General features: G+C 50.2%; 2 protein-coding genes across 10 annotated transcripts in view; one reads left to right on the forward strand and one right to left on the reverse strand.

Moving 5' to 3' along the window:
• The window catches only part of TP53I11 (tumor protein p53 inducible protein 11), a 33,398-nt gene extending 20,708 nt beyond the window's left edge, over positions 1 to 12,690 (forward strand). For 3 of the 4 annotated variants that reach the window (XM_064512751.1, XM_064512750.1, XM_026093264.2), the window contains 7 exons: positions 34 to 335; positions 1,253 to 1,416; positions 6,232 to 6,290; positions 6,539 to 6,587; positions 6,738 to 6,834; positions 7,765 to 7,866; positions 8,815 to 12,690. In XM_064512751.1, coding sequence (XP_064368821.1) covers positions 1,288 to 1,416; positions 6,232 to 6,290; positions 6,539 to 6,587; positions 6,738 to 6,834; positions 7,765 to 7,866; positions 8,815 to 8,948 — 570 coding nt within the window. In that variant the 5' untranslated portion in view covers positions 34 to 335; positions 1,253 to 1,287 and the 3' untranslated portion in view covers positions 8,949 to 12,690. The remainder of the gene's footprint in view (positions 1 to 33; positions 336 to 1,252; positions 1,417 to 6,231; positions 6,291 to 6,538; positions 6,588 to 6,737; positions 6,835 to 7,764; positions 7,867 to 8,814) is intronic. The other variant, XM_064512752.1, reaches the window with a different exon arrangement.
• Positions 12,678 to 21,628, reverse strand: part of TSPAN18 (tetraspanin 18) — a 123,131-nt gene continuing 114,180 nt past the window's right edge. For all 6 annotated transcript variants that reach the window (XM_064512747.1, XM_064512745.1, XM_064512746.1 and 3 more), the window contains 3 exons: positions 20,349 to 20,528; positions 17,019 to 17,102; positions 12,678 to 16,261 (listed from right to left, as the gene is read on the reverse strand). In XM_064512747.1, the coding sequence (XP_064368817.1) occupies positions 16,214 to 16,261; positions 17,019 to 17,102; positions 20,349 to 20,528 (312 nt within the window). In that variant the 3' untranslated portion in view covers positions 12,678 to 16,213. The remainder of the gene's footprint in view (positions 16,262 to 17,018; positions 17,103 to 20,348; positions 20,529 to 21,628) is intronic.

Raw genomic sequence — 21,628 nt, forward strand, 5'->3', positions numbered from 1 at the left:
TAAAAGGATGCTGCTCTGATTTTTCTTTGACAGATTGTGGTGACAACAGGTTTCTTCCCTCTGGACCTGAGAAGGTCTCCCGTCATGTTGAAATGAGTTGCTTGCAGTGGCCTACGAGCACTGCGTTGTAGCCTGGCACCGAACCGAATACGAGGCCTACCCAGCACTCGGCCAGCAAGGGAAGTGCTTGGAAAGATGAAGAGCTGTCTGCTGGCATAACAGGAAGCTTTTGTTTTTTAAACCTTGTGAAGTTTCATGTGACGGCAAAACCATTTCCTGCCTACTTTTTCACAAAAAAACACACAACCAAGAGTGAAAGGCTATCAGCCCTCAAGGTGAGACAGCAGAGGAGGTGGTGGTGTGCAAGACCTCCTCATAGTGTCTTATCTACAGCCTGGCTGGAGCAGTGGGAGCAGGGCATGCTCCTGCATGAGGACCATGCAGCTGGCCCAGCTGGGGCCTTGTGGAGGCCAGGCTCCCCTTCTCCTGTCCCTTGCAACAAGACAGGTGCCAAACAGCTAGCAAAGCTCTCCCTGCTGCTATAATTGGGAAGATAAAAGCACACAGAGCAGAGGTTTAACTGGAACAGCTGTGAAAAGTGTGTTTTAAGTTGCAGATCTTTGATATCTTTTCAGTCACTTCTTTGGCTGCTATATAAGAGAAATTCTGTGTTTTGGTTTATTTTCTTTGGACAGAATTTCCTCAGGCTTTGGATATAGCAGGGAGCCAAGCTCTCTGGGGATGAAGCTGTTACCAGCTCTTGAGCTGGAGCTCTAACCCGGGCAGTGCCTCGGGGGTGACTGTGGTCCCCGTGACTTGGTGCCTCCTCCGAGCCCTGAAGGGATGGGTGTCCCCATCACAGACATGTCCCTCTGATGGCTGCTTGGTGACTACCTGCTCACCAGTGCAACTGGGGGGCTGTGGGCACGGTGTGCCGCACAGAGAGACACCCTGGGTGGAGGAAGGGGCCATCCCTTTGCCCCAGTGCTCTCCAAGCCCTGCTTGGTTGGATGCTGGTTTTGCGAAGCTCTGGGAGGGAGTGAAACCTGTCCGACCATGTGCACTGTGGGGTGGACTGAAGCAGGCGAAAGCCATGTTTGTGTTTTCCCCTCGCCCCCCCGCAGATCCTGCCTGGCTGGCGCGGGGCTCGGCGCTGCCGCGTCGGCCTGTGGACTCGCTCGCTGCCTTGGGCCCCTCGAGAGGGACGCTCTGGGTCAGTACTCCTGATTTTTCTCAACTCTCTAATTCACAGTTTCTAGCCAAACGGGCAAGTGCCTGTGCATCACCATGGCAACCAAACAGCCCCCACCACTGATGAAGAAGCACAGCCAGACAGACCTGGTGAGCCGGCTCAAGACACGGAAGATCTTGGGGGTTGGTGGAGAAGATGATGATGGGGAGGTTCATAGGTCAAAGGTAAGAAACCCATTAATGCTATGTGCAGGCGGGAGCTTGGCCGGCCCTGGGGCACTAACGAGGCAGAGATGAGGCTGTGCCTTGTGCAACAGCACATCGGGGAGAAGGGTACCGCCAGAGCATTTGCGGACTTGGCTGGCTGCCCATTTGGTGGGGAATGCACCTGTGGGGTCCCTTGTTCTCCTGGCACAAGGAGAGGAAAACCCACCCAATGCCTGACTTGGGAGGTAAAGCAGGGGTGCGTGTATGGCATTGAAATTAAAAGGTGCAAACAACTCCAGGTTGATTGGAGAGAGAATAAGGGGGATGGAGAAACAAGAGAAAAGGATGCAGGGGAGCAAATGGGAAACCCTTGGGGTGGCTCGGTGAGCTGCCACTCCATGTGTGGGAGAGGGCGGCACGGGGTAAAGGTGGGATTGCAGGAATCCATTGCAGTAGCAGGAACTCTCCCTGCTTCTGACCTCTGGGAATCCTCTGGTGTGACTTAAGCTAAATGCAAAGGTTAGTGCTGCAGGAAAACAGTCACTAAACCTGTGAAATATCACATACTGGGCAAACAATGGCAATTAGCGATTTCCCCTTCCCGAGACCCAAAAGAAGGGTGAGGTGTGGAGGAGAGGCCAAAGCCTGCAGTCCTCTGCTGTTCCCTGAGTCCCGGGGAGGGTCTGCTCCCACCCAGCAGAGCATCTGAGAATCCTGCCTCTCTCTAGCTTCTGTGACATGAGTCCCCGTCTGAATCCAGACTGTAGCAGTGGGAGGAGATTGGCTTGAATGGTGGGACCAAGGCCGTGTCCTGGGCAGATGAACTAAGGAATGAGTTGTGTGTCCTCTCCAAGTGCCTGGTAGTGAAGCTATCCATAATGTGACAAACTGGAGACAATTACCAGGGAAGAGCAGGAAAGAGCAGAAGTGCATGGAGGCAGAGGAGATGCTGCAGCAAGGGTGTGCAAGGGACTAGTCAGTGGATTTAGGGATGTGGGGAGGCAGAGGACTGCCCAGAAACGAGCCTGGGGTCTCTGAAATCCAGTATCCTCCTAGCTACGAGGTGTACCCAGCACCAAGGACTCCCTGAAGGGTTGTTGCTGGAGCTCATGTCAGCAAGAGTGATGACTCCAAGACTAAGCAGGAGGCCCATCTGCGTGGGTTTGCCCCTGTCTTCAGCTCTGGGTTCAAGCAACTACAGCAGCTTCACAGCCATCCTAATGCGTGGCTAAATGCCAGCCATGTGCCAGGTGATCATCTGCTGCCTGTTTCCCTTTGGCTTTGTCTCTACAGCAAATTGCTGACAGGTCTTCCTAATGGTCTTTCAAAGGCAGAGAAAGAAGAAATTGTATATGCAAAATGGTTTTCCTTTGTTGTTGGCTTTTTTTAAAGCTGTCCCGGAGAGTGAGCTTGCAGAACATGGCTTTGGTTGCTGTGAAACTCTTCTCTGCTAGTACTTTCCTCCCTCGCTGGGCTATGGCAGGGTGGAGATAAGGACAGGGTGTCTCTTCAGATCGCACAACTTCCTGTGACTGTGCCAGAGCAAGAGAGGGGCAGGAAGTAAATGCCATGTGCAGGCAGCTTGAGCAAAGAAAGGACTTTTCTGTGTATGGAAATGAGCTATACTAACATGCATTTTTGAGTTCAGCTGTCTTCTGTAGGTGTAGCCAAAGCAGGTATGCGGTGCGACTCTGATACCTGAGTCTCTTCGTTTCCATCTTGATGCATCTAGTTTTTCAAGGCATCTTGGTTGGGTTTTCTGTTTGTTTTTTGTTGTCTTTTTGAAACTCAGATGCAGCCACATCTGGTGTGTGATAGAGGAGAGTGACAGCAGTGGGTGGCATTGCCAGGCCTATGGGGGCGGCCAGGCCTGGAGCTGCAAGCTGGTGTTCTCACCTTATTAGAGATGTTGCTTTTTAAATTTGGGAATATACATAACTCTGTGGGTGGCTTATATTCCTTCTGAGAATTCAGGCAGACATGCTCTTTCCTACACAAACTCATCTCTCATACGGACTGTATCTTCCTCCCATGCAGGGGAACAAAAGCGCCCTTCTTTTTGTCTGTCACCCAATAGCCTCTTTTGTGCACACATGCACAAAACGCTTCTTACAGAGATCCAGAGACAGCTCTTTGCTCTTAGCAGTGTCTGCGCGAGGGGAGTAACACTGAGGCTTTTGACATGGGGTGGCAAATGCCAGGCAGCGTAAGACGCTGGAGAAGATACGGACATCAGCTGTGTCTTGAAGGAGTGTGCAGCAGCACTTGGGCCTCCCTGGGGCTGGCAGGGAGGAGAGGCAGCCTGGCGCCGGATCTCTTCCATCCTCGTGCTGTATAATGCCCCGTCCCAGCGCTGTGTGGGAGCTGAGGCAGACGCTGGAACAAACATGGGAGCACGCCGAACGCAGCGCTGCCCGGGCCTGCGGCTGCTCAGAACCGCCCCCCAGCACCTGGGGAAGTGCAGCTGCGCCCTGCCGAGCACTTGTCTCTTGAGATTTGGAAAGGGCTCTTAGGCTAAGCCAAGGGCGGCGATGGAGAAAGTGCAGTGTCATGTCAATCCCTCTCTCACAGATTTTAGATCTTAATTCAACCTGAAATCTTTTATGTGATGGCCATCAAAGGGGCTTAGGCAAGAACTGCCCCTTCCCTCTGTCCTCAGCCCATCCAGGCTAGGTTCAGGTGTTGATTTTGCAGCATGAACTGGGAAAAACTCTTCCTGGGGCATTTGCCAGGAGGGGAGGAAGCAAGCATTCAGCAATGCTTGAAAGAAACCACAGCAGCCTCTCTCCTCAGCTGGCAACTTGTGCAGCAGAAGCTTCCTTGGAAGTAAGGAGCAGTGGCAGTTGCTGGATGCCAGGGTATGTCCCTCCCAGGGAGGCCACTAATAGCATGTGGGCCCAAAGTGCTGTGAACCTGGGCAGGGGGGCAGGCTAGTAGTGCTTGTGCCCCATGCTCATGGCCTGAAAGGTCATGGAGTTAACTTTGAGAGCCAAAAGCCAATTTGACTGTAATGAAGGAAAGGAGACACCTGTTCCCTGGACAAAACTTAGTTTTTCATCATCTAACTTGTGCAGCCTCTTTGGCAAAAACAGGGCTCCCAGCTTTGTCAGCTTTCTCTAAAGCAAAGCGGGGAGGCTGGCATGACAAGAGTAATGCAGCCCCTTAGCGGAGCGTTGCTGTGCTCCTCTGGCAGGTGTACAAAAGCTGTCTGAAACTGCTTTCATAGTAACAGAGTGAACTCTGCCTTAAAGTCGCTTTAATCCATTGCTGGAATTTTACTGTCAAGACACCCATTAGATAGCTTGGAGTTGATGCCTTAGGAACAAAGCACAACCAATTATTCTGCTTATCATATTTCAATACTGATGCCCAGAAAATTAGAGCAATGATTTAAGGGTACACTGTGGTGCTGCTCTGGATTGCAAGCGAAAGTGCACAATCTGTTTCGGCAATGTAGTGGAGCTGGAGAACAAGGGCATGTCCCTCAGGAGCTCTTGAGTCAAATGCTTTCTAGAGGATTTGCTGGCAAAGCATTGCCTGGCTCCTGCCTGACCAGGGGGAAGCTAATGCAGAGCTTGCTTAAGCTTACCATATGCTGTGGGGAGCTCTCTCATAAGGTCCCCCAATACCTTTCTCTATTGCTGGAAATCTGAGGAGGAACAGAGTACACCTCTCCTTGCTGGTTCGCTGGCTGCTGGGTTTCTGCTGAAGATTATTACCTAAACTTTGCCATCCTCACAGGCTTGGCAAGGACTTCCTGCTGCTGCTTGCTTGGCAGAAGGTTTTTAGTGTTGTGTCTCCCCTTAATGCTCAAGCAAGCCTCTGCCCCTTCATGCATCAAGGGGGGAGGCTTTTGAGCCTTGCCCTGTCTGCTTGCCTTGGAGCAGGCACCTTCAGCCCTTTCCTCCTCTCCTCCAGCCTGTGTCTGCTCCGCTCTGCCTCGATGAGCTCTGCCAGTTCCCAGCGCTGTCGCAGCTAAGGCGAGATGTGCCTAGTTGGAGACCGCTATCAGCAGTTTCCCCACAAGTGGCTCTGCGAGCGCAGGAAGGTCAGAGGCAATGAGAGAGATGTGGTAAATTAGAGCTGATGACAATCCTTGGAGACCCAATTGCTGCTGGAAATCTTCAGGAAGGAGAAGGGAAATTGTTTCTGGAGCTGATGAAAAAAATCCACTTTATTAAAGAAAATAAGGGGGGAAATGTTTCAAAATGATGAGGAGGCTTACTTTCGCCAAGCAATGAGTAGAGCTGCAGCCTTCAGCTGCTCTGCAGGAAGCCAGAAAGCACCGAGCCTGCTCTAAGGAGAGCCAGGTGCTGGGCACGTGTGAGCACTGCGCAGAGAGTGGGCCTTTGAGCCGTTCCCATAGTCCATTAAAGCTCATCAAAAACTGATCTCCTCCTGTATACAACCTTGCGTCCCTTCTTCATGGGAAGATCCCAACCAGTTCTCCCTCCATGACTGCCAGCCTTGGTGGTGGCGTCAGTGACTTGAGCTGTGCGTCATGGGGTACATATGGGGGAGGAGGCAGTTCCCCACTTAGGTACGTAAGAGGGGACAGAATTAATGCTGAGCCTGCCCAAGGACTACACTGCACGTGGCAGATCCCATTAAGGGAGCCACAGAGGCTGCAGCTCCTGATGGAAATGAGAACAGTCTTTGGCAAGTTTTAGGACCATGGGATCATGGAGAAGTTCCCTGTCCTCATCCTCCTCTCACCTGTCTTAGAGATGAGGTCCCACGTGGGGTTAGAGCATGTCCTCGGGGGCTGATGGATGCAGGCTTAAGGCTGGGAAACAGCCTGTCCAGTCAACCTGTCTTTTATTTGCGTTCCAGATTAGTCAAGTCCTGGGAAATGAAATAAAGTTTGCTGTCCGGGAACCACTGGGACTCAGGTAAGACCTCACGCGGCCTGGTGGGAGGCCAGCGGTGGTGCTGCCCTGCCAGCCTCTGGTGGGCCTTAGGGCACCGTGGGGGCCGGGGGAGCCACTTTCTCATGCTGGAGACTGGTGGCTCCATCAGCGGTGCAATGAGGGTGGATGAAAGCTAGCAACAGTGGAGACTGCTGGGAGTGTTTGGTGTAGTAGAGGAGATGGGATCACCCCAAGCTTATCCTGGGTCCTCTCTCTTCCCTCTGGTGCAGAGTCTGGCAGCTGATTTCCGCCGTCATGTTTTCAGGAGTCGCCATCATGGTAAGCAAGGGGGCTGGTGTGGGGCACAGCCGATGGCTCTGATCATGTGCGGTCTCCGTGGCTCTCGAGCATTGCTTTTGGCCGCCCGAGACGGCTCGTTTCTGCGGCCGTGGCCGGCACAGGCTGCCAAGTGTCTGCCTTCCTCCCCAGGCGCTTGCTTTCCCGGACCAGCTCTACGATGCGGTCTTTGACGAGGAGCCGGTGAGCAGCAAGACACCCGTGCGGCTCTACGGGGGAGCCCTGCTCAGTGAGTGCTGCGGGGGGTGCGCGGGCGCCGTGCCGCCCTGCGGGGCAGGGACCCACGCAGGCAGGAGGAGGGCGAATTTTGTTGGCCCACGGGACAGCCGCTATGGGAGAGCAGAAAAGCTGCTCTCCGTTAACGAAATCATGTGTTTGTGGGGCTTGGGAAATGCTCAGCTAATGCTACTTTTCCCTAGCAGGGTTTCAGCCTCCCTGCGTGTAGGGCAAGGAGAGCAAACCTCTGAGTCCCTGGGGGAGTACCTCGGAGCAGCCCGGCGGGAGCAGGGATGGGAGATGAGGCTGGCGCTGGGGAGCGGGGCTCCGGCTCTGCGCCTGATGCGGGGCCTGACCCGCAGAACTGTTCTCTAGGAAACGGGAGAACGGGGACGGCGGTCTGGCGACCGTGTCCTGCACCACGATGCCCGGTGCGCAAGGTGCCTCCTGCCCTGCCGCGGGAGAAGCGGGGGCCGAGGAGCGGGCAGGCGAGGGGTTTGGTGGGGGCCCTAGAGGGACAGCCTGGCAAGGAAAAGGAGCTGGGGAATTAAACGCCTGGGGCTCGCTTTGCCCCGACACCCGTGCGGCTAGCGCTCCCAGGCCGCGGGTGGCTGCGCTTTCGGCCTGCCGTCCTCATCCCTGGGGTACGGGGTGCTGGAGGTGGTGATGCCCGGCACCAAAGGGCGGCAGCAGCGCCCGCACGGGGTGCGCTGCCCTGGTGCAGGCGGGCTGGCGGCTGGCTCCTTCCCGCAGGCTGCAGCAGCATCTCGCGGGGATGGCTGGAAATGCAGCAGCCGGGGCGGCTGGGCACTTGCGGCGCCGCTTTTCTCGGCGTCCTGCGGGAGGCCGGCGAGGCGCGCTTGGGCGCAGGCCTGCGGGCTGCCGCTGCCCGCGATACCCCCCGGCCGGCGGAGGCAGCCGAGCTCTGCGCTGTCCCCCGCAGGTATCTCCCTCATCATGTGGAACGCCCTGTACACGGCCGAGAAGGTCATTATCCGCTGGACCCTGCTCACGGAGGCCTGCTACTTCGCCGTGCAGTTCCTGGGTGAGTAGCAGTAGCCGGGGAGCTTTTGCAGCAGGGCGGAAGCCAGCTGTGGCCGGGTGGGACACCAGCAGCTGACCCTGCTCCCCGGGGTCCCGCTGTGCCTGGCAGGGCTCCTCCGCTCGGCGGTCCCAGCAGAGTGCCCGGCCCAGGGCTCGCCTCCCGCCTGAGCGCGAAAGAAACGCACGCTTCTGCTGATACATCCATTTTCCTGCCCAAAATGTCCTGGGCTTTAGAGCCAGCTCAGGCCACCTTGTGTAGCTGGCTGCCTGTCTGTGGCTAATGAGACTGTTAGTCTTACCAAAACAGAGAGTAAGTTTAGGTTCTTTCTAGAACTTGTCTTTCTATTAGCCTCCTGTTTTATGTTTAACCGTGAAGGGGGTTTTTGTGCATGTATGTGTCTATTGGCAGTGCATTAACTATGTTTAAAAGGGAGCTGGTTTAGGTAGGGGATATGTGTTAGTAACAAAAAAGCAAGATGTTCAGCAAAGGGGCAGCCTGTGTAGAATAAGCACATTTTAAAGCTGCTTCTACATTTGAAAAATAGGTATCAGCACTGAAGTGGTTAAACCCCAGAGTAAATCTATGAACTGCAGACTTCCCAATTAACACCTGGGCAAGATGGAAACTCGCATCTGTTTGAGTTACTGTTTCAGGCTGGCTGCCTGAACATAAAGTTACTTTTAAAGAAGTGTTTCTATAAATGAGAGCTTTGTGGACCATGGAGCTGTGGCTAATTTTTGTGGCAAAATCAAGCTGTTTAAGAGCCCCTCTTGCACATTTGCTGTGTGTGGGATTGGTGGCCTGCAGTGAAAGCTCTTGCATTCACAAGGCTCAGCAGGTCTCTCTAATAAGCTACGTTAGAGATCAGTAGAAAACAGCTGTGTACTATTTGGATTTCACTTATTTTTCATCACCAACCTCTGCCTTATCTCCCTCCTTCTCCTCCAGTTACCACTGTCTCCCTGGTTGAGAGTAGCCGGATAGCCACAGGTGCTGTGCTCCTCCTGGTCAGCCGAGCCCTCTTCATCCTCATCAGCATTTATTATTATTACCAAGTTGGACGCCGTCCCAAGAAAGTCTAATTCCTGGGCTTTCAGTCATGGGAAGGGGGGGGGGGGTTTGTGTCGGTAATTTTGCATTATAATTATAACTTTTTTTTGTTAGTTCCTTTTTGTTCTAAAGTGGTTTCCTTCTTTTCCATTTACCGGCATGAATCAGCGTGTAACTGGTGCTGGTGGCATTACCAGGTGAAGTGCGGGAAGAGCTGTCATGCAGGTCCCCCCACAAACCCTTCTGGAGGACGCAAGCAAACAGCGTGAGGAAGGCTCAGGGAGGCGTACAGGCCTGGCAGGCTCAGGGAAAAGAGCTGGTTTCCCAGGGGAAACTGGCCGATGGGAACCACAGGCTCTGAAACCTTTTGAACAAAGCACAAAAATCAGAACAGCACATTGAAACCAAATCCCTGAAGGGAAAGGGAGTTGAGGCAACTTGTGATGGACTCGGCTACTCCCCTTGGTAAGTCTTGCACCTGCCTGTTAAGAGTATCCTCACATTTACAGCAAGGTCCTCTTTTAGCAAGTACAGTTCAGGTACCTGGGAGTTGGCCAGGATTAGTTCTAGTTCAGTGCTGCATTTGAAATCACAAACCGCTGTTCTTTCCTTGCTGCCAGAGGTGCCAACCCATATTTATTTTTGTACCCGATGCTGGGCAGAGCTTGGCAGGAGATATGGCAAAAGAAGAGCAAGACTCCTTAGTCATTCCCTTTGCAGGGATAGCACAGGGAACAATGGAGCATTTTTGATTGTAATATGAGAGAAGTGAAGGAAACTATTGGGAAAATAGCCTGCGGAGCATAATGAAATCTCCTTGTTTCGGCTGTTTCATGAAGTGTCTAAGTTGGGCTCCTGTCCCCTTCACCCCACCATGTTTCCTACAGGTGTGGCTTCTGTGGTGGTAGCAGTAGTGGTAGCTGTGATGTAGAGCATCATCTGATGCATTAGCTAATTTGGGTGCTGTGTGTCTAACTTGCTGTGGGTAGCTATAGCGAGTGAGGTGTGAGTGACAATGCAGGAGCAGTGTGAAGCATCTGGTGAGATGAGTCCCAGATGTGGGAGCTGTGTTCTAGCTCAGCTAATACACAGGAATTACACTTCCTTTGACTGGGGGGGGGGGGGGGGGGGAGAAAGGACCAAAGTTTCAAGTGCTAGATACTACTTATCGGGGCTGAAGAAGGGCAAGGAGGAGAATGTGTGAAGGCATTACTGCCTTCTCCAGATCAATCAAGGAACGACTAAAAGTACATTAGTACTTGTTGGCCAGTTCCCCCAACACGTATTGGGGTAACCAGCGTTGGTTCCCCCTACTTCCTAGCTATTTCCTTGCAGCGTATTCCTGGCCATAGCTGCAGGCTACATTGTTCTTCTGTATGGGCCTAAAAGCTGAAAGCCTGTGTGTAGGAGTCGGACCTTTTTATTCATGCACTATCTTTGGCTGGATCAAAGTGTGCCCTGGCGTAGACTAATTCCCAGAATCGCAGTAGAAAGATGCCTACTCAGTCAGATCTGCTTGGGTGAACAACAGACATCAAGCAACTGATGACATTGGGATCTAGGGCTATTGCTGTTAAATATCGTAGTATAGTTAGTGGGTAGTTACTGTATGTTGTTTGTTAGTGCTCTTGGCGTTTAGAAGCAGCTGCATAAATTTAAGACACTGTGTGCACAGCACTTACTGGCCATGCAAAATGCATGTCAGGTAGGAACATTGAAAATACTTGAACCAAGAAATATTGCCATTGTAACTTTTTTTTTTTTAAGAACTGAATCTGGTGCAGAGGCAACATTCAACATCAGGCTAAATGCTAGAGCCTCCCCACACATGCCTCCCAAGCTGCTTTCAAAGCATCCAAAATATGATAGAAAACAACTAAAAATTAATCTTTAAGATGGGCCTACCTGTTTAGGTGGAAGAGTCAGGCTCTAGGAGGGAAACCTTTATTCCCTGTGAGTCAAGAAATGGTCAAGTGTAGCCCGGCGACCAGCACAAACCAAAGCAACCTGTGCTGCATGGGCAGCTGGAAGGTGGCAGGCTGTGGCTCTTGCGCTCATTGCACGCAGCAGCTGCAGTGGCACAGTTATGCACAGCTTCAATGCAGCGCTTCAGCCGTAGTTGTTGGTATAGGTAAGTGATGCTTGAGTCTTTATGATTTGGGGAGGTCAGGCAAATGTGTTCACAGACTGGTAAGTGGTGGTTAGGGGGGTGGAGGGGACAGAGAGGAGACTGTTTATAGGAAAGCTGAGCAAAACTAACCATTGCAAAGGCAGGCTTATAGAGAGAGAGGAAATGGAGGGTCATCTTCATGATGCCCTTTTCTACCATAGAACTTATTACACCATGACTTTGAATCTGCAGTTGGCTGACTGATTAGGTACCTTTAAAGTGATGTCCAGGAGGTGAGACACGTGTTCTCACACTGTGGGAGAGCAGTTCTCTGAAGACTCATTGATGGTAAAATCAGGGATGTGTGTGTGTTTGAGGTGGGGCCGGGGGGGGGGGGTAAGTCTTTCTAAAGCAGTTTTAAATCAAGTGAGGTCAGTTTCCTCTTTGGTCCCCTGCTTAGCAGCTGTCTCTGCAAAACTTAAAACAGTCAGCCACCTCTAGCTGATGGTACTGCTAGTTTTGTTATCTGATGTCTTCTGCTCCAACACAGAACAGAGCCTGGGGGTGGCCTCCAAGGGATTTGAGGCTAATCAGTACTTAGCCCCAGAAGGGGAGAGATGAAGTTCTCTTATTTTTCCTGCTTGTTGCTGCAGCTTGCCCTAATAGGACTGTTTTTTACAAACTGTATGGAAATGGACTGGGGCTGATGTTCAGGACCATCTCTTACAAAGAAATGGGACAGGGCAGATGGATGCCCCTGTCTGACAACTGCTAGAGGAAGGCTTTGATGCCTTTCCTCTAGCAGTACCTCACTGATGAAACAGAGCTGAGGCAGCTGATGCAGGTAGATTTGTAGCAGGTGAGGGCTGGGAGGGAGTTTGCAAGGCCACTTGAGGCTGGAGCTGAGGCAGAGTACCTGCAGCACTCCCAGAAACTAGCTGTGGGTCTGTCTTCACTCCACTATGGATGAGGAACATGCCTAAGGATGGAAAGTTAGGATCACAGCTGCAGGTGGTAGCTGAGCATGTAGTTTGGGATCAAAAGCCTGAGGCATCTCTTCAGGCTCTTGTACTGATCTGCTGTGAGAAAAATCCCTTCATCTCCATTGGTCTCAGTTTCCTTATTCGTTAAACTGTGGGGGAAGATCGTGGACTGTCGTCGTCTCCCCTGGGAAGCAGTTTTGCCAAGAATTACCACTTGCATTTGTATAGTATTGTGCAGGGGGGAAAGCCAGGTTTCCCCAGAAGGCCGTGCTCTGAGCAGGCACAGGCCTGGACTCGGGTGGACCCCTTTCTCAGCATGAGGCAGACCCAAAGCCTTGCATTTGTAGAGCCTTCACCTTTTGAGGGCGAAGCAAGCTGATCATTCCCATAACTCTCTACATTGCCTTATTTAGGCCTACATACCAATATCTGGCAAACTGGAGCTGGTGATGAGAGAGGCTCTATCCGTCCTAAGCTAGCCTCTCCTTTCTGGTCTAGGTTTTTTACTTGAGGGGTGGTTGTGGGGTGAGGGCGGGTGATGGGCTGACAATACACTTCAGTTTATACCTCATTTTAGCTGCTGTACCTGAGTTTATTCTTCCTCCTCTCGTAAAAAAGTGACTGTACTTAAACACCAAACAAATAGTGAAAAATTAAAGATGTTTCACTTCACTGTCACAATATCTTTCTTTTATTTTTTTTTTTAAGAAACGCACACAAAAAAACGTGCCGAGAGTGCTTCAAGGCTTGTGTTCTGGTTTATATTACCAAAAAAATTCCTTTCAATATAAAAAAGCATTACAGTAGGGAATACAGGATAAATTAGCTCCACTATCTAATAAAAAGAACATTTACAGTTTCTTAAAATAGATTTCAAACATTATTTCACACGCAGCCCTTTTCCCAGGCATTTGTGACAGTCATTTGAGCCTTAAATAACAGCTAGGAGGCAGGGGTGCTGCAAGGGGCTTTTGGCTTACAGCCACAAACTGCTCTCTAATAATTACATCCAAGGTGCATGGGCTGCGGTCACAGTGCTGCATACAGCCCAGGAACCGGCAGCACGGCAGCTCCCTCTGGTCCCCAGCCTGCCCAGAGCTCTGCAACAAACAGTGAATTTAGCTTGAGCCCTGACCCAAAAGAACTTGCCAGAGCTGTTAAGAACAAATATAAAAATACAGTTGCTTCTCCTGCCTACTGTTCTGGAAAGAGAAAAACACAGAACTGTCTACTGTACAACACAGGGGGGTGGCCACATAACTAATGGACAAAAAAACCCTAAATTTACATGCCTTGCCAAACCCCAGGAGTCTGCCTTCTGGGCTTGCTTATTCATTAAATCCCTTAGGCAGAAGGAATTTCCCGTTACCTACTTCCACAGGTCTTCTCTGACTTCCACAAATCTTTGCAGCTCTCTCCATTTCTTGTTTAAAATGTGCTCTCTGGCCTTTGCTTTGGTTTCAAGCTGTGTTCCCAGTGGTACACTAGCCAACTGCAGAGAGGATTTGAAGTCTTCATCCAGAAAAAGGGCACTAAGGGATCATACAAGGTAAGAGAGAGGGGGGAAAAAAATGCACAAAGGCCAGAATAATAGAAGGATAGGGGAGCTGTTGAAGATATTTCAGTCTAGGCTATTTATCACTTAGGGCTGTGGCTGCCCTGTGTTATTTCCCCTGTGCCACTGGGTGGGAAAAAGTGCTTTTTTGTCTTCAACCCAGCTGCCCCTGCAGAAAATGAGGCTTTCTCCCTCCAAGTCCTGGCCAGAGGCAGCCAGAACTTTTTTACAAGAAACTGAGGATAAAGGGGAAAAAAAAATGGAGACAAGGGGAGTGGGAAAGAGTGGCAGCTCTGCTTATCTTGCTCACCTCCATCCAAATTAACATCTCTCGTCATGGTTTTCTTCCTCCCCTGGGAGTTGCTCTACCAGAGCAATTATGACACCAGCTCCTGAGGCAGACCCAGAACTGATGAGATGTCCTTCAGCTGGATTCTGGCTCCAGGGCGGTGGCCCATTCCCTGTAAGACTAGTAGATGCAACAGATTTTTTCCTCTCTTAAGAGCAGCACCTGCTGTCAGGCACAAATATTGCTGGTTTTGGCTAGCAAACTGTTTTCCTTCATTAAACAACAGAGCAAAATTTCATGCTAAACTGCATCATTAAAAACAGGTCCAGAGGGAAACTGCTCAGAAAAGCCTTCCATGAGGTTTAATACAACATCTGAGGCCGCTCAGCAGTCCTGGCCTCATATTCCAGTGCTGGAATACATGGGCTGTGGTTTGGGGAGGGGGGGGGGGCCTGCTCTAGCTGCCCTGGCCCCTTTGCCTGCTGATGAACAAATTGTTCTCAAACAAACAAAGCTCTGCAAAGCTCTACTGCCTCCTTCCTGTTTTTTAGCATCCTGATTCCCCAACCCGGACATTTAGCCAGGATCCTTGGTTATTATGATCCAGTCTTTTTTGCTGGTTTCCTTCCTTCCTCATCATCTGCAGGTTCAATCACGAGCATCCGTGCAGTGCCCTTGGGAAAGCTGAAAGGCCAGCGAGCCAGTGCTGTAAGGGAACAGCCAAAGTACCTGCTGCTGCCAAGCTGGGGCTGGAAGTTACTGCTTCTGGCTCTGCACTGCTGCCTCCTCCACCCTCTCCTTCCTTGCCAGTGGTTACAGCTCCCAGAAGGCCTTGTTTAACCCTATATAAAAGAGCTTCTTAATCAGAGGCTGTAAAAAGACCTAAGCTAAACAAGGAACCCACAGCTGCTTCTGCCCTCCTCCAAACAAAATGAGGTTGGGGTCAGGGAGTGAGCGGACAAACAATTAATGCAAAGGGGGTTGAGGCTTCCAGATGAGAGAAATTGATGCCCTGTCAGGGTCGATTGCCAGCACCAGAGAAGCAGCTCAAGCAGTTTGGCCACACACTAAGTGCTCTTAGAGCCTATGTGGGGGCCTCCGCTCCATCTTAACCTATGACCGAAGTCCAGTCCCAGGCATGTTTCTCAAATTCATTTCTAAATGATTAAGTGGATGATATGTTAGTTAAATGTCAAACTATCTCAAGGGAGGAAGCAGTCTCAGCTAACAGACATGCTAGAATAATTCTGACTTGATGCTCAGGGGCTCAAGGGGAAACTCTCTGAGCAGAAATGACACCACAGGACAGTTTAAGGCATGGGGGCTGGTGACAAATCTCAGCCTCTTCCATCCCAGCATCATGCCTGGAATTCTCCTTGGGGCAGGAAAGCACATAGGAATCCACTGCAAATCTTTAAGCTAACAGAGCACCACAAACTCTTTTTTGCAAGTATGAAGTGAAAGGCAAAGGCTGACAAGATTTAAACACTATTTCCTCCACTTCTCAGGAGGGCAGCAGCATCAACTATTCTTCACCAGACCCATTATTTTCCCCAGGGGATGGGAACACAGCAGGGAACCACTTGTTCCCCTCCTTTTTCACAACAACAAACAGTACATCTAAGCAAAAACAGAAGGGTATGCACCAAACTCTTGACCATCAGCCAGCCTGTCTTAGATGAGTCCTATTTTTAAGTGGGACCTCTCTGCCCCTTCTTGAGGCTCCAGAGAAAAGCCAGCCTCACTGAAGTGTTTGACTTCTCTGGGAAGTCAGCTTCCACTGATGAATGTACTTCTATTTTGTGGCTGGGAATTAATACCTAAAGCCAGACTTACATATACAACAACTGCCTGTTTCTTAGATCGTCCACCACCACCACTTGTTTCAAACCCTCCTGGACAGTCATATACTTTGGCCAACATATTGCCTTATCCAGCCCCTGTGTTGCTGTCCTTCAGTCCTTTGCTGTCTAAAACAGTATAAAGTCATGAATGGTAGGCACGGCCTTGCTCTGATATGCAGAAGAAGCAGCTGTGCTCTTCCTCCTGCTCCCCCCTGCAGGCTCCTTCCGTCTCTAGTGCAATCGACTGTGCTTGGCTCCTTCTCCACGGCTGTTGCAGGCGGCTCTGGGCAAGGGTCCGGTGTACAGTGTAGTGCACATCACCTCAAAGTTCCAGCCCCTGAAGTACAATCCTTTTGGTCATTCATATATTACAACCCTCTTTTTTTTCCTTTTTCCCCCCTACCCCATTTTGTTAAAAAAAATAAAGTTTTTGGGTGTTTTCGGGTTTTGATTCTTTTGATTTTCCTTCTTTCTTCTGAGCACATGGGGTCAATGTGGTAGTTGATAGGCTTCTGCCTACTGGATCCCTCGAAAGAGACACATGGCAAAGATCATGGCAAAAAGCTGGGAAGGGGGGGAAAAAACAAAACAGAGAACAACAAGAGTCAGTCGCATCTTCCGGAAGAAGGGCAAAACTCCGTGCAGCCTTTGGGATACCATCGCCCTCCCTCCTGGCAGCAGTCTGACACCACGAGGGTGAGGCTCTTCCCACCACCAAGAAGAGACTATGGAAAAACTGTTTCCTTTGGAATGCTCTGCCCTTCCCTCTTCCCCCCCCCAGCTGTCTGTGGCTACAGCAGCCGCCTGGCTTCATCGCCAAACTGTCTGCTCCTCAGCGTACATGACCAAAGAGCCAGGTAATGCTGGATGACAGAGACATATAGACATGCTCTTGGACCACTGCTGTTTCAGGCTCTTAAACAGAGGCTTTTAAAGCAAAGGCACAGTTTGAACGCATTAACTAAGTGACATATCAGTCAGCTTGTTGGGATGCTCCAAGGGTAAGGGCAGTAATCCCGCCAGGCCCTGGGGCAGGTGGTGGGGTCCCGGGAGCCTCCATGGCCTGTGTGGTGCAGCTGTGAGCTCTGTGCCAGGCTCGACACGAGGCGGCACTGCAGGCTTGCAGCGCAGGTTACTTCACTGCCTTCTGCGCCAAGGGACCAAGCATCCCGCTCCCTCTAGACAATCAAAACCACAAGTTGATAACCTGCTCACACTTTGGCAGGAATGGCTTTCCCTGCAAAGGGAGAGTGCATGCCTGTTCGCCTCGCTGCTGGCCATCTACTGACACTGCATTTTTTTTAAAATCACACAGCAGTACCTCAATGGCCAAAACGCCGATGGCAAGGGCTCCTGCAAGGTACACGTAGGTCTCAAAGGAGTTCAGGATCACAGTGTAACAGCCCTAGAAAGGATGAAATGTGGTGAGACACAGTGAGCAGCACTTCACATTGTCCTCTCAGCACAGCCCTCCTTTGTATATGAGGTGTGCTGAGATCCAGTCCCCAGAAACACAGCTCCAACCCCCCAAACCACTCAGCAAGGGAGAGAGAGACCCATCTGACAGTGCTGGTGAGGGGCATTTGCTGCAGAGGGATGGGAACAGCTGGCAAACACAGCTCCCCACTAACCACGAGGGATTTGCAGGACAGAGAGGAGCAGCATGGGAGAGACATTTACTCTGCAGTGGGGAGAGGATAAGCAGGTAACAGGCAACCGAGGCTGGCTAGGGAGGAGGCCTATTTAATGAAACCCAAGGCAGGAGACTTCTGAAGTCTATCTCAATCAGACCAGCAGCTATTTCCCACCCCAGGACCCTTTCTCTCTTCTTTCTTCCATAGGAGCGTGGATCAACACCTGCTGACCTTCTGGGTACAGAGGAATTAATTTCATGAAGAACCCAGACCCATGCACTAGAGCAATCCCTCCATTTACACAGGACAGCTACCGTCATCTTTAATGTCATTTATCATTGTTCCGACAATTAACAGCAAGCAGATCCCCTTGAAAAAGTTTCAGGTTATGACTGGAAATCACCAGTATATCCCAGTCTGAGCTGTCCCAGCCTAAAATTCCAACCCACCAGCATATTTCTCCTAACAGGTCATATTAAAAGAAACAAGTAGTTTGGAGTCTGTTCAATGCAAAATGTACTTCTCCTTCCTGCTGAGCATATCCTTCACACATACACATCTAATCCCATCCATACAGCTGGGATGTTTCAATCACCTGATCTTTCCCTTCCACTCATAAAGAAAACCTCCTGAATGCACAGAGCTCTAGCAAAGATAGCATAACTGTTACGTTGCCAGTGTCCATGCGAGACCCTGCCCACTGGGGGCAAAACACAACCTAAGCAGTGCGAGGAAGAGCACAGAGGGGACCAGAGCTTGGGCACTGGAAAACACCCTTATCCCCACTCATCACACACACACAGGGAAAGCAGCCCAACATGGTGCTGCCCCAGGTGCTGAGGGGCCTCACTACTCCCCAGAGTCAGAGTGGCAAATGGACTAGCTGATCCAAAACAAAAGCAAGGGTCCACCACTCCTCTGGGTGATGCCGTGGATGTGCAGGGGTCTGAAAGCAGGCTGTCATGTATGTGGAGAACACAGCCCAAGCAAACCTGCCACCCCTGTCACCAGAAACTGTAAGGTGCCAGAGCCAGGCAAGCATGCCTGTGGGTCAGACTGGGGCACAGCGCACAGGCATTTACACAGGGTGCTCCTCTGGGTGCTGTGGTAGCTTGGAGGGCTCTGCAGGCACTTGATGGCTTCACTCTTTTGGATGCAATGCAGGGGTCAGCAGTGCCCTCCTCAGCAAAAAAATCACCCCCACCCTGACATATGACAGGACAGCTTTTTCTACAAGAGAGTGGGGAGAGGATGGCAAGATAGCCATCAGCCTACGTCTGTATCCTCTCCTCTCCAAGGCCTGCATTACAGTGACTGCCTAACATGTGCTGCATCTCCCTCCAGAGACACTTCCTCCTGCGTGAGCACTAAATACCATCCCAAGGCATCAGCTGTTCACAGACCTCAAAGGCGATCTCTATCCCAAGAAGCATGAATGAGCTCTGCTGTCCTAAGTCCTGTCAGTAAGGCACACAGGACCTGGGCAGTTTTACCACACTATTACGTATGTTCAGCCTAGAATATATGCAGTAGCTATAGCACTGCAGTGAAGCCTGTTGGGGCAGTAATGGAACTGTTACAGCCACTCTCGTTGAGGTAAGGCAGCTCACCAGCAGCTCTGTTCTTGTGATGTTTCCAGCCCAATTTTGAGGACGAAGTGTCCAGTCCAGCAACAAAATGTTTGGGTGTTTGCTAGAACTCCAATCTTAACCCAGCTTAGAGCAAGCCCTGCTCAGCTGGCTAAGAACAGGAGTCCGCACAAATGTGGCCAGCGCTGTCCTACCAGCAGGGCTTCCCAGGAGCGTGACTGCTCCAGGAAACCCTGAATTCAGTCAACAGCTGTTTGGGAGTCTCCAGTTTTACAAAAATGCCTCGCGCTGTGCTTGGTGACACTTGCTGTGCATGTTGTTTCTCCCATGCTTCAGTGACAAGGGGTCAGAGAAAACCTGCCGTTTTTATAGAACCAGTAGATTGCAGCATCACCACTTCAGGAAAGCAGTGATTTGGTACCTGCTATAACCCTGTTTCTCAAAATGTAAGTCTCTTTCCCTCCCTGCTGTTTGTCATCTCTCTCCTCCCCATCTACTCATGGCAATCAGATGTGGCAGAAGCAGTACGGTGCTGTCTGCTATGATCTCTCATCCAGAGTGCCTCTGCCAACGTTTTCCAGCTGCCAGACTAGGAAACAGCTCACAGACTGCTTCTAAACTCTTCTACTCTCTTTCACAGTCTGCTGTCAAGTGCTGAAAAGAGGATCATTGCTTAGTCTGGAGAGGTAAGAAGTCAATACACAGTTTGACTAGCTTGTTAACGTTAAGACGAACACAGAACTTTGCTAGGAAGTTTCTGAACCTTCAGGTCTTACGGAAAATGTAAGAGAACACTACTGGTAATATCAGCATCAATGATATACTGAATTGGGTTATTTAAGTCTAGTATTGGGAAGAACTGCTAAGTCGAGAGGCCTGGCAAAGGAAATGCCCTTTCTCTATTGCAACCAGCATAAGGGCAGAGAAGTGCAACTTTCCAACACTTCTCTTCCTTGGAAAACAGACCTGTTTTTCTGTGGCTGTTTAATCCTTGATCTCTTGGTTGCATACATTCTTGACAATAAGTTTTGGAGAACTAGACTGGAACCTCTCATGCAGCCTGTAAGTGCCAGCTCTATCCCATCCCCACTGACCTGTGCTAGCTTGGTAACTCACTTCTTGGGGCAGTGCTAACCTTCAGAAACACAATAAAACTCGACACAATCTCCTACCTCACCTGTCAGTCCCTTAAGAAATCTCCATATTTCTGCTGATACAATACAACATAGACCTACTAGTTCACGCAGTGAAAGAGTATTTTCAAAATGAGACCTATGCCATGACTTCAAAAGCTGTCAGCATGAGCATAATCAGGATCTGAGATACAGCCAGAACGGCATGACCTGCCAGCCTCACTAACTCCCCACAGCTGTCGCAGCCATCTTTGCGCCTGCTGTGAAATTCCCTTCGGTTTTCGGCTTCTCTTACCTGCCGATTCTGAAATCTCTCCACCCCTCTGAGGCAGGCTTCCCTGTCGACAAATGTCCCTTCCCGTGTCTGGAGCTGTCGCAGGCAACAAGCCTCTGGTGTCGCTTCTTCCAAAAGTAAGTGAGAGACATGAGAGAGAGTTTCAAAATCTTCTGGTCCATTCACTCCACAGCAGGCGAACTTGGGAGAGGCACAAAAAGAAGCAGAGAGAGTTTACACTTTGACCTGAAAGGAGACACCAGAAGTCTCCCAAAGCCCTATTTTTCAGGGATCAAACCTTTGGTTGAAGCAGAGATAAAACGACCGTTGCCTCCAAAGAAGTGGGTTGTGCTTGTACCTTGGAGCTTTTATTTCGCACACAAACAAAAAAAATTATAAAAAGTCCCACTGTTCCCATGTCACAGCAAAAACTCTAAGGTGCCACTGGGAAACTACGCAGGGCTTTGGAGCACATCAGAACAACTTGAGATCATCCAGCAAGCCTGTAAAAGAGTCAGCAATACAACCCAGGCTCCCCACCACCCATTCTCCCCACAGCTAACGGCCAGGATTGTTGCTGTTCAAAGGCACTGCTAGGTGATTCAAGAAAAGTACCTTTTTATGATTCAAGTCATGTCCCTTTTAAGGATTCAAGTCATACCCTGACTCTGTCTCTTTCCAGTCAGCAAAAGGAAAGGTCTTTATTAAAATCCTGAATCAGCATGAAGGGCGGCAATCATCTTTTTCTTTTAAGATTAAAATTGACTTTTCATCTGCAGAGACTGACATCTAACTCTTCACCACCAAACAGACACAACATGGCCTGAACAGACCACAAAGTTCACGTGTGTACAGATACACACACACATGCACACACAATTTCTTGCAGCAGGTAGGGAGTAACAGCTCCTAGTATACAAGAATTTAAATTGCAGTGACACAGTCAATCTTTAACCCACCTGATTAGGACTGAAATAACAGAATCAATTTTAATGGCAAATATTTCTGTATTAAAAATATCCCATTAGGCATACTCTTGACTAATCTGTTGTCTAACAACTCATTTGACAAGGCCTGCTAAAAAGCCACTAGCTACCACCAGTTTTGGCCATTGGTCACTGCATATAGTTTTGAAGTAGACTCCAAGGTGAAAGGTGTAAAGCAATGGCTGACCCATGGCCTATCTAGGTCTACCTGTCTGCATAGGTTACTTCAGAAGATGGTGCTTAAATTCTTCTGGTAAAACCAGTAAGATTCTGGTTCTTCAGTTACAGACATTTCCATGGCTTTTGGTGCCAGTG

This window comes from Dromaius novaehollandiae, chromosome 5 (assembly GCF_036370855.1).
Source record: "Dromaius novaehollandiae isolate bDroNov1 chromosome 5, bDroNov1.hap1, whole genome shotgun sequence".
Taxonomy (NCBI): Eukaryota; Metazoa; Chordata; class Aves; order Casuariiformes; family Dromaiidae; genus Dromaius; species Dromaius novaehollandiae.